The 13,017-nt window shown below is 36.9% G+C and overlaps 1 protein-coding gene across 1 annotated transcript in view; it reads right to left on the bottom strand.

Moving 5' to 3' along the window:
* Window positions 1–13,017, bottom strand: part of ca16b (carbonic anhydrase XVI b) — a 73,593-nt gene that overhangs the window by 33,185 nt on the left and 27,391 nt on the right. Inside the window, exon 3 of the mRNA XM_057338398.1 lies at window positions 1,395–1,574. Within this exon, the coding sequence (XP_057194381.1) occupies window positions 1,395–1,574 (180 nt within the window). The remainder of the gene's footprint in view (window positions 1–1,394; window positions 1,575–13,017) is intronic.

The raw sequence follows: 13,017 nt of genomic DNA, 5'->3' as shown, positions 1-13,017 counted from the left end.
TTAGATTATCATTTGATCTTCATTTGAATTAATAGCACCGGGCAGATAATGACATTTTATAGCATAGAGTGCATCTGTGTAGCTGTGAATCTGACTTCAGGTAAAATGGTAAATCAGGAAGTGCAAAATATTTCAAAAAATTTCCCCGTTTCTCATGGGTAGAACGTCACAGTGGATTTATACTGAGGGCACTTAAATTCATTATGTCTACAAGATTTTAAACGGCTAACTGGTTTTCATTTATTATGGCACTTCGGCATATTACACCACAACATATTAATCTGGATAAAACATTCAGTATTCTAGTGTCTCGCTGAGTGTTGACTCATTCTGAAGAAATGCATAGAGCCACTCATACGAGCCTCGTATCACAAAAGCCCTCATGTGGAGATCTGCGTTTAATTCTTAAGCAAACTAAAGGGATGGCATGAGAATAAACAAAGTGATTATGGAGGATGAGAGGAGTGTTTGTGGAGAGATGGATCTTTTGGTAAATACACACACGTCACTGTTTGTACACACTGGACTAAAAGATGGCGGTATACTCAGGAGAGGCTGATGATGCTGCGGATTAAAAGATCTCACGCTGTGCTCTGGACACAGTTTGTAAAATTCCTATTGTTTTTACAACACTGTGTGTTTTGGTCCTGGTCAGCTTCCTCAAATCTTTTTAAAACTAAATGCCGTTTAAAAGAGAAATAGAAATAGTGTCATGAATACAAAAAGGCAACTTTGGCCATGTAGCCAATTTCCTGCAATTCATTTAGGAAATTCACTCAAGTATGTACATTCTTATTTTGCTTTTATCTGCATTGCATCCCTAATGTATAAAAATTGACAATTTTGTTTATTTTTATTTTTTATATCTTTGTGCAAACTTTTGCTCATAAAAGACTAAAAATTATATAACAATAATAAGAATACATATAATAATAATTATTATTATATTAATTAATAATAAGTAATTAATAATTAAGAACAATTATTATTATTGTGGAAAATAATTAAAAATAATAAATAATAATTTATGGCCTATAGCCGTAAATAATGCTGTTCAGATTTCCACAACAGATGTAAAGGCATTAGAGCACAATCCAGTGGAATTGCATAGAAATTTAGTGAGACTAGAAAAGGAAGCACAGATCAATGGGGAGGTGTCAAACTTTGTGGACACGCGTGTCTGATATTTGTTTGGGCTTCGACTTTGGCTGAGCAAAGCAGAGAACTTTCAAACCCTCCCAGATCTGATGCAATGGTCTGTCACGATGGAAAGCCGGCAGTCTCTGTATATGATTATTTTTATATAGTTAAACATTTGAGATCGGCCTTAGGCTAAGAGCATGAATTTTTTCTATGTTGCTAAAAATCATTACAGTTTTTGTTTTTGGACGGACCTGTTTTTCCTGTGTTCTTCATGGTGGTTCTGTTTGATGACTTGGTTTCAAAGCCATCTAGCGTGAGCTCCTGACACTCCTGAGAGAACTGAGCATCTTGATCCAGAATGTCCACTGGGGACTGATTCCTGTCTCCGCACTCCGGGTAGGCGGATGCCCATCTTCGAGGTCCATAGGTTCCTGCAAAAGGATAAAAGAGAAAACACATTTAAATTAATTGCTTAGTTTTTGTCTCTGAGACATTTAGTTATAGAAAAACATTATAATAACATTTGGCAAATCTAAATTCCTCTGTCTAAACATCAGCTTGCCTGTCTCAGTCAAGTCCACATTTGCAATGTAAATTTGAATTAGCGAAACAAAGTCAACACAAACTTCTGCAGCTACAGTAAATCCCTCTCTGTAATATGGTTGGACCAAGATGGGAAAATATGAGCACACATGTTGGGCAAATTCCAAGCACTGAACTGATAAATGGTTTCATTACCAGTGGGGGCAGTCCATATCAAAATAGTCTATGGAAATTGAAGACTGGTTAATGGTTGGCACATCAAATTAAATCTCCCACACAGTATATGAAGAACAATAATCTGTGAAATGGAGTGGTCTGCGGTAAATTAATAAACGTGGGGATGGGATTACGGTGATGGGAACTAAATATAACCTTGAAGGGATAGTTCACCCAAAAATAAAAATTCTTTCATCATTTATTCACCATTATGTGGTTTAAAAGCTGTACATGACTCTTTTTTTTATGGAACACAAAATATATTTTGAGAGATGTCTTTTGTGTCAATCCAGTGCAAGTTCAAATCGTTAGTCAAAATATCTTCTTTTTACATTACAGGTTTGTAATGACATAACGGTGAGTAAATGATGATACATTTTCATTTTTGGATGTACTGTCTCTTTAAGGACCCACTAAAGTGTCTTGAAATGTGCAGCTTTGTTCAAAGCCTTGGCGTACTTTTCACTGAAATAGAAGGTTAGGGAGGGACATACTGAGTGGCTCCTCCTTCTTTTAAAACAGACAATCGCGTTTAATTTACCTCACAGCCTGAAATCTGATGAAAAGATGAAGTGCAGAATGATATCACAAAAATCAATGAACCGTATTGGCGAAGGCGTAGAAATTGCATCTTTATACAGTACATCTACAATGAACACCTTTCCGCTTTGGCAAAACTGTGCCAGTAACAAATTTAGTTATGAAACTTAGATATGCCAATACTAAGAGAAAATTTTGTTTTAATCATCATTTTCTGGGTCCCCGCAAGGACAAATGTACACAGTAATATGTTATTATAATTTCAGTTATAGGTGCCTGAAGGTTCAATTTTGTGATCTCCACATTTAGATTAAATAGGCGTTTCTATGACAACCAAACACCCTTAGTCACAACAAGGTAGGAAATCTAACAAACCACTGTAATTTTATAATCACGGCCATCCGCTCCGAGATTCCTGGCAGTCTGGATAGCGGCAAGTTGGAGAAGAATATAAAGCCTTGTGGGGTTGGTCTAAAAGGTACTCGGTTGCCATCACAACGCTATCTCACACGCACACCGACCTGTGTCAATCCATGTGGATAAATCCAACGGGTAGTCAAAATAGAGCCTGCATTTAGAGCAATTATTATGTGCCACGGGTTCACAGCCAGCTGCACATCAGATTTGGCCTCGGGCTTGAAGGTCTGATCACAGAATGTTGACTCTAATCTTTTGCGCCAAAGGTCTGTCAAATACCAACTCAGATCAGCACCACTTATTTTGCCAGTGTGACGTCCGGATGATATTCGGAGGGGGTGACAGAAATCACAGTGGCGCTTCGGACCCCGAAAGTACAATGTAAATGGATGAAATTGAACTGTGGTTTAGAGCAAGCAATCAAACCAAGTGTGAACAGACCTTGAGATGCCCTGACCAAATAAAAGTCAATATCTCACAGAGACCATGAGAGGCCTTTTGACAGAATAAGGCCAGAGAAGTTTCCATTGGGAGAGAATAAAGTCACAGTTCTTCACTTTAAAGGAAAGGTTACTCCTTTTACCCAATTAATGAGGGCACAAGTAGGTCATCTCAAAGTGCTTGGCCCACTGCACTGGACTGAAATCTCATTGGAGCTCTGCTAATTGACATCCACTATTTTCAACAATTAAAAAGTAACCGGTTTCTTAAAATATTTTTGGGACTGTACTGCCCAAAATTATGCAAGTATACTTTGACTCTGTGATCCAATGCTACGTTGTTTTTTCCAAGTCAACAAACACGTCAGCACAGGTATGTCTGTAAGATGTCTGCTGGAGATCTGGAATACCTCTGCTGTGTGAAAACATCTGATAAACGTCTTAGAAAAGGCAGTTTTACATACATTCTAAATCATAAACATCCTACAGACATCTTCTAGATGTCTATATGACATGATCTGACAGGAAACATCTCAGAGATGTATTGCAGGTAAGCAAACAATAAAAAATGTCTTGCAGATGTAAATGCAGACATCAAATAGATGTCTCCCAGATGTATGTGTGCTATCAGGTCCAGATAACACAGGTACATCTGTAAAATGTATGCTAAAGATATATAGATCTGAAAAAATTCTGCTGTGTACAAACATCTGATAAACGTCTTAGAAAAGGCATTTTTACATATATTCTAAATCATAAACATCTTACAAACATCTTCTAGATGTCTATATGACATCTGACAGGAAATGTCTCAAAGACATATAGCAGATGAGCAAACAATCAAAAAATACGTCTTGCAGATGTAAATGCAGACATCAAATAGATGTCTCCTAGATGTATGTGTGCTATCAGGGTCAGATAACACAGGCACATCTGTAAGATGTCTGCTAAACATCTGTAGATCTGGAATACATCTGCTGTGTAAAAACATCCAATAAACGTCTTAAAAAGCAGTTTAACATACATTCTAAATCATAAACATCTTACAAACATCTTCTAGATGTCTATATGACATCTGACAGGAAATGTCTCAAAGACATATAGCAGATGAGCAAACAATCAAAAAATACGTCTTGCAGATGTAAATGCAGACATCAAATAGATGTCTCCTAGATGTATGTGTGCTATCAGGGTCAGATAACACAGGCACATCTGTAAGATGTCTGCTAAACATCTGTAGATCTGGAATACATCTGCTGTGTAAAAACATCCAATAAACGTCTTAAAAAGCAGTTTAACATACATTCTAAATCATAAACATCTTACAAACATCTTCTAGATGTCTATATGACATCTGACAGGAAATGTCTCAAAGACATATAGCAGATGAGCAAACAATCAAAAAATACGTCTTGCAGATGTAAATGCAGACATCAAATAGACGTCTCCTAGATGTATGTGTGCTATCAGGGTCAGATAACACAGGCACATCTGTAAGATGTCTGCTAAACATCTGTAGATCTGGAATACATCTGCTGTGTAAAAACATCCAATAAACGTCTTAAAAAGGCAGTTTTACATACATTCTAAATCATAAACATCTTACAAACATCTTCTAGATGTCTATATGACATCTGACAGAAAACGTCTCAAAGACATATCGCAGATGAGCGAACAATCAAAAAATACGTCTTGCAGATGTAGCCTAAATGCAGACATCAAATAGACGTCTGCCAAATGTATGTGTGCTATCAGGGTCAGATAACACAGGCACATCTGTAAGATGTCTGCTAAAGATGTGTAGATCTGGAATACATCTCCTGTATAAAAACATCCGATAAACGCCTTAAAAAGGCAGTTTTACATACATTCTAAATCATAAACATCTTACAGACATCTTCTAGATATCTATATGACATCTGACAGGAAACGTCTCGGAGATGTATTGCAGATAAGCAAACAATAAAAAATACATCTTACAGATGTAAATGCAGATATCAAATCAATGTCTCCCAGATGTATGTGCGCTATCAGGTAGGCCACTTTAACACATCCAGAAGCCTTTCAAGGTACCACCTCAGGATTCTGAGTCTGTGCTTTTAGCTTAATGTTTGAGATCACAGTCAGCTACTTGCTTCTTCTGCCCAGTCACAGCGCTAATATGAATCTTAGATGAATGGCGGATTACCCTGTTCCACCTCCCCATTGATTTCTCCCTGGGCCAGACTTCTCCATTCTGATTTGTTAGTGCTGGCACGGAGCGATATGCACCGAACCAGCTGTCAGCTTCCGTCCCGGCAGGAGTTGGATATGCACACAAAGAAACTTCACCAGACATGCTCAATCTCTCCTCTAAATTCGACTCCCTTTGACATAATCCCCCACAGCAAATGCAGGTCACTGTCTTCTCCGAAACGGATCTGAAACACCTGCGCAAAGCTCGATCGAATTCCCCATACACTCTGATCTCCTAATTAATTAGTCATCTGGGTTTCTAGCTCCTTTGTTGAAAGACCAAGACGTTCTCATCTTAAACTTTCAGGTTGCGGTATTTCCTGCACGCTTGCGCTGTCCGTCTATCTGACACTCCAGAAATCTTCATTGAACGGTTTAATCTTTTCTCGTCACAGACGAAACAATTGGTTCTGTCTGCGTCTCCAGATGTGACAGTGATACCGCGTCCTCTCCAACAGGGCAATGGGTGGATTGCTCTCCTTGTGAGGAGCAATTTTATGCGGCTGTCGCTTTAACAATTTGTTTGTTCGAGGGCGGTATAAATGGCTGGCGAATGGTCACCGTAACAATGCGGTTTACAAGTTACAGAGATGCAACAGCTTTCAACGCATCGCACTAAGGGACGTGTTGATGGAGCGGAGACAGTTGACAGTTTTGTGGCATCTTTTCATGTCTCGTGGTCTAAAAGCGCAAACAATTTTCACAGTATCAACGATTGTTTAACCTATCAACTTTGAATCACAGAATGAGAAAAAAAAATTGTGAGGGGTTGATATGACATATGACAAGAGAATGCTAAAATTATAAATTGTGTCATAATGGACTTTCATAGTGTCGCAAACTCATGATGTTTTTGTAAAGCTGGTTTGCAACAATGCGAAAAGAGAAAGGCGTTATAGAAATAAAACTGAATTGAATATAATGTTCTTATACGGAAGTAGTGTGAAAAGCTACTCTTTTACACAAAAGCCTGTCAACATCTAAAAAAAAATACTGAACGCAGTATCAATACTACTGTATACACAAACAATTGAATTTAACATGCTAATGCGCACTGTTGCTAGCTTTTTTCCACAAACTTAACTATGGACTAAAAAATCCTAAATAAATCCAAAACTGTTATATTTTCGAATCGGTGTAGTCACCCTGTGCCTAAAAATGGAAACAAGAGTCTCCTAGCATTTCATCGGCCAACCTCTTTACCTTTATTATGAACTGCTTTTTCTCCATTATTCATTTTAAAAACCTTCGTTAATAAAAAAATTACTTTGCACTGAAAGAAACTAATATGTTTCAACAACTATAATTTTTAACCACAAAATAAATTTCAGACATTTAAACATACCCCTTCAGATCAAAAGGTCAAGAGAAGAGTTATCTAAAACTACACCTTTTCACACCAGTTCAAGAAATTAAAGACCTATTCACTCTTATTCATGACTAAATGAAAGAACTATGCTCTGGCGGCTTCGTTACCTTTTAGCGGCTCTTGAGAGCATTCCCTGGAAGACATTCAAAAGCATTTATGAGCTTCACTGTAGATTGATATTATGATATTATATGCCTCAAATCCCTTTTGAATGTTTTATTGACACCCCGACATCAAGGCAGCGTGAGACTCCGTGCACTACATGTGTGTGTTGTCAAACTGTTCCCTGAGAGATGCAATTATCGTGCAACACTTCCTCCCTTTAAGTGCTTAATGCAGTTAAATGCATGGATTTCTTTTGTGAAGCACAGTTATGCCTAATATACACACAACTTATAGCCATGTAGAATGTATTGATTTATATAATTACTTGGATGTACAGCTCATCATCATTTTTTTTCTGATATACTATATTCTACTTTATAGCCGCTGTACTGTAAGTGTCATGAAATCGCAGTGCACAGTGGAAATGTTAAAAACTTAACATAATCTACTTTAAAGATTTATGACAACTTCTTTCTTTCTTTCTTTCTTTCTTTCTTTCTTTCTTTCTTTCTTTCTTTCTTTCTTTCTTTCTTTCTTTCTTTCTTTCTTCCTTCCTTCACATTGTTTATTCTTTCTCTTTTTCATTATTCGTTCTCTCTTTCTGTCTTTCATTTTTCATTCTTTCTTTCTTTCTTTCTTTCTTTCTTTCTTTCTTTCTTTCTTTCTTTCTTTCTTTCTTTCTTTCTTTCTTTCATTATTCTTCTCTCTCTCTTTCTTTCTTTCATTATTCTTTCTCTCTCTCTCTCTTTCTTTCTTTCATTATTCTTTCTCTCTCTCTCTCTTTCTTTCTTTCATTATTCTTTCTCTCTCTCTCTCTCTCTCTCTCTCTCTCTCTCTCTCTCTCTTTCTTTCATTATTCTTTCTCTCTCTCTTTCTCTCTTTCTTTCTTTCTTTCTTTCTTTCTTTCTTTCTTTCTTTCTTTCTTTCTCTTCTCTTCTCTTCCTTCCTTCCGTCGTTTTCCCTTACATTTTTCTTTCTCTCTTTCTCAGCAAACTCTTGATTCTCACTGCATTTTAATTAGTGTTCAAAACAATCTCACCAAACAATTTGAAAGCTCTAATTTATATCTCAGTCTTGGATAGCAGACTAATTAACAGAGACACTAATTGGATTAATTCTGCGTAATCTGATTCCCAGAAAGAGACAGGAGGAGCGAGATAATGATAATGAGAACAAAGCGACTGTTTTCTAGCTCTTCCGTCTCAGGCCTGGATGCTGTTTTTCAACTTTAATTGTAAACATTTGGATACTCGAACTGTAAACAACTATATGTGACTAACTTGACTGACAACAGAAGCTGATTAAAATATCTATTATTATTCTGATGTTTGTGTCAAGCCCTAACGCTTTTACATTTAGGATTTAAATAGATAATGAAGGACTGGAGAAGAGTTTAAAAATACTACTAGAAGTGTAATAGAAAAATAATTATCTGGATTTCTTCATGTAACATTATCTAAAACATTCTCTTATTTTTGTATAACAAAAAAACGGACTATATAAAATATATAATCATAACTATATATACAGTACAAAAATGAAATCACAATGTTAATGAAATTCTGAGCGGTTGCCTTTCATTGCTATTCGGTTGCTAAGATGATAAGAATTATAAGCAATAGTAAAAGCAATGCATTCTTAAAAGAAAGAATTAAGAGCATATCTGTGATAATTGCCTCTTGATAAGAGTGTAACTGGACTCTGCTGTTATGAAAAGTTCAGGTAGGTTTGACTTGCCCTGCTGTAAAAATAAAACACGCGTGGGGTCTCTGTAAATATCAGTACAACACCCTCGGTAAAGTTTGTGTTTAAAAGTCTAACAAATACACAACACATATTTCTAGCAAATATGAAATTTCTCTGCCCTGGTCCCAAAGATTAGGTTATAAGTAAAACACATAGGACTTTAGGAGGGCACCACACGACCTGGATGTCCTATTGCAACAATGTTCTATGAGAAAAAAAACTGTAAAAGTAAACATTTTCTGGCAAAGGTAATTGCGTTATGTAACAGAAGCAGAACAAAAAGTGTCAAAAAAGCAACTGTGAATAAAAACACGGGCATGCAAGATGATATAAACGCTGCCAAATATGCAGTGCCACATTCAAATCCTTTCTGGAGCCAAAACCAAGAACGCCAGCCATGAAACTGTTTTACAACCCGTGTATGTATTGAGCACCATCTGTTAAGGCTAGCTGAGTCACTTAGCTCAACAGCTAGCACTCTCCATCACATTCCCCTCAGTCAAACGGGCACACGTTTGTCTCAATCTACTATCTTTGTTACCAGCGGTAATCTTATTAACCTTGCAGATAAATAACCCGACTGCCGTTGTCACGGGAACGCTGCCTGCGTGATTGCCTAGTCATGTCTGTTTGTACCCCAATGAGAAAACGGGACACGCAGCGCACGCCTTGGCAGCCGTCACACTTTTTGGCATGGCTTCGCTCACCAGTCGTGTTCAATCTAACCCTCTGCGGTCTGCGCACCGCATACGGTCGACAGGAAGCAAACACGCGACGCTGACACGATTGATAGTGACAGCGAAGCTGGTTGGGGTTTGGATGGGAGACCTGCGGTTATTGCCACTTCTGCTGGGTCATTGATAGCTTCAAGTGGTGCGAAACAAGCTGGCTGAACAGCGCTGATGTAAATCTTGCCAAAAATACATAAAACAGGCATCATAACTCTTTTGCTGTCTAAATATAGTCACCGATGCTAGCATTAGCAATCACACATTATTTGGGCTTTGTGTTTTGAATAAGTAAGGTTTACTGTGAGCTTCACAAAAGGACTGGTTAACAATAAACAAACAAACAATTGTTACGCTTCAAAGAAAATTAAACATGTTAGTTACGGGAATAAAGAATTTAGAAAATCTTTTGTGAGAAGATTATAGATATGCAAATGGATGACTGGAACTTTCACATGTTAATATTTCAGAGAAAATAAGCTGAATGTCCCCAATTTCAAGAGAAATGGGACACAATAAACACTGCCTTAATGATGGAGCTTTAAAAAGAACATACTTTTACAAATGTAAAGAATTGAAAAACAAAAAAATGAAGTGCACAGTTTGGAATGCAAAGGAGGATTCATACACACGTCCCTGTTAAACAAAACAGCATATGCTGGTGAGGTAGGTTTTAAAGCATGGTAGCTGGTCTATGCTGGTTTAAGATGGTCCTGAGCTGGTTTAGGACCAGCTTAAACCAGCACATGACCAGCTAAGGACCAGCTTAAACCAGCACAAACCAGCTACCATGCTTCAAAACCTATACCTCACCAGCATATGCTGTTTTTTCAACATGGGTATTAACATATTTTGATTCCTGAAGAGGTAAATGACAAAACCCCCTCTCTTAATGATAGCAAAGGTATTGCTGTTTGGATGTATTGTGACGGCTTTTGTAACCAAGACAGTTTTCTTTAAATGCCCACAAAATTTCACTAAGATACAACAGCGGCACGAAAGAATGTAATGTGCAGAATATACCTCAAAAGGCATTTTGTAATACAAAGAGAGATGCACAATATAGTGTCTCTTTCTTACCATAAATGTTTGGAAGAGGATTGCAGTTTGAGGCCGTTTTCAGTCATAGAAAACTGTCACAGCCTTGAATCTCACAGTTTTATCAACAATAAAAGACTAGTTGCTAAGCTAGATGACATCGAACATTTAGGACACATTATTCTTATGTAAACAATATGCATCTTACTTCATGTATTTTATCTGCTTTTTAAAGGCCCCGTTTCGTAATTTATAAACTCTTAGGGTACAAAAATGTTAAATATCATAGTATTATATATTTATTAGCCCTTAAAAGCATAGTTCACCCAAAAATGAAAATTTCTGTCATGAATTACTCACTCTCTGTTCCAAATCTGCATACATTCCTTTGTTCCGGTAAACACAAAGAAAGATATTTGGAAGCAACTGAGATTTCTGGGGCACCATTGACTATCACTACAAGTGCCCCAGAACAGTGTGTTTTTTGCTAAATTCTTCTAAATATTTTCTCTTATGTTCGGACAGAACGCAACAGAACAAAAAATATGCAATAATTATTTTTACTATGGTAGTCAATGGTACCCCAGAAATCTCAGTTGCTAACGTTCTTCCGTTGTGTTTAACAAAACAATGAAATGTCTACAGGTTTGGGACAACTTGTGGTTGAGTAATTAATGACAGAATTGTAATTTTTGGGTGAACTATCCCTTTAAATCATAAAATCTCATAGACCACCACTGAATCAGAAGGCAAACCAGGATATGGGGATAGACTTTTGACACTCTGGCCTGTAAGCAAGCCAACGTGAGCAAGCATAGCCACCATACCAACTGCATAGCAACACCTCAGCAACTACCCACAACACAAACAAACACAGCACACATCCTAAAAAACTGTTTTATGTTGCTCTACAATTAGCAATCACACATTTCTCTAGCATGGGCTTCAAATGTCAGATTTCAAGACAACATTACCGGGTGATTGTTACCCTTAATATAACAACACAGACACAACATTAAACATATTTGGAACACACAACAGAACATCCAACACAAAGCAATTCCAAGTAGCTGAAATGTCCTACTTTGTGCCTGAATACCTTTAAACACATTATGTAATCTTCATAAGGCTAAAAATGTGTTACAGGAAAGCAGGCTTTGTTGCTGTACGGTGAGATAGAACAAGACTCATTAATTGATACCTTTCGTACTAAATTACACCCAATACTGCTGTCTCCACCCGTGTATTAGGATTAACTGTGTTTTGCCCACACAGTAATAAATCTACATCCCATGATGTACGTTGTACGCAAGTATACCAAACACCCACTGCTTCGATCTCACGTCTCCCCAAAATGTCTGTACAATCTTTATACTGCTTGGTTTGACTTATCTGTGGACTTTTAATAATTGTCTCATATGTTTCTATTTTCATGTCTCCTTAGCAAGTTTTGGAGAAACATCTACTAATATGTTGACTAAACTTGAATGAAATTACACGATAACTCAATCAAATCTCAAATTCTTTGAGAAATATTTTCCCTCTGGGATGCACCCTTCATGTGAGGACTTTACAATAACCAAATGCAAAAAGCTTGAAAAAACTTATCTAAGAAGTGACTTGTACTTCATTTTCTCACCGTAACATTATTGCTGGAGAAGTAAGGCACATTGTACTCGTATAAAATGCATTAAATGTACGGTGGAAAAGCTTCTTATATATATGAAGAACAGTATGTTCTAGAAAGCTAATCTTTGACCTATTCTTCTAATGCATTTTGGTTGTGTTCCACTTGCATGGTGAAACAAGGCAAGACAGGAAATGATAAATCAAACGCCTATTTGGGTCTAATTAGATGGCGAGTGGCGCTCCAGACAAAACAATGTTCTCCTCGGGTATTATCAACTTCCAGCTTATGGTACTTTGCTGTGTAAAAAAAGTTATTTCCTGTTCTGAGTACTTCTACGGAGTTAACGTGAAATGGATGTTGTTCCACACCCTGTGTGGAACTTTATTTAGGAGGCTGAAAGTAAGAGAATTCGGGTTTCTTGGTGGAAAAGCTTCTTTCAAGATTTCTTTCAAGATTAAGATTTTTTTTAGTTATAAACTCGATATATGTTTCAGTCCACAATTTACAATTCCTATGATGTTTATATGAAAAGGGTATTCTAATGATCTTGAAAATTAAAAAAACAATCTTATAGCAAACGATATATAATATATACCATTATAAAACCGATTATATTACAGGTCACAGAGATGGTGCCTAGAAAGATATAAACTATATCGTATTTATGAGATACAAATTATACAAAATAATAAGTCCAGGTTTATGGTGTGTAAACATGTACTGGATGCTTTTCCTGTGGTTTAAACATCACAATAAATTACAAAATGTGTTATTCTTCGGAACGTGATTTGCCAGTTATGTAAGATCATCAAACCCGCTAAAACTGTGACGTGGGTGCGTGAGTCTCCATCACATGAATTTAGCAAA

Source organism: Triplophysa rosa, linkage group LG7, assembly GCF_024868665.1.
Source record: "Triplophysa rosa linkage group LG7, Trosa_1v2, whole genome shotgun sequence".
In the NCBI taxonomy this organism is placed as follows: Eukaryota; Metazoa; Chordata; class Actinopteri; order Cypriniformes; family Nemacheilidae; genus Triplophysa; species Triplophysa rosa.
The sequence above is the reverse complement of the archived record's forward strand: the minus strand, read 5'-3'. Positions and strand labels throughout refer to the sequence as shown.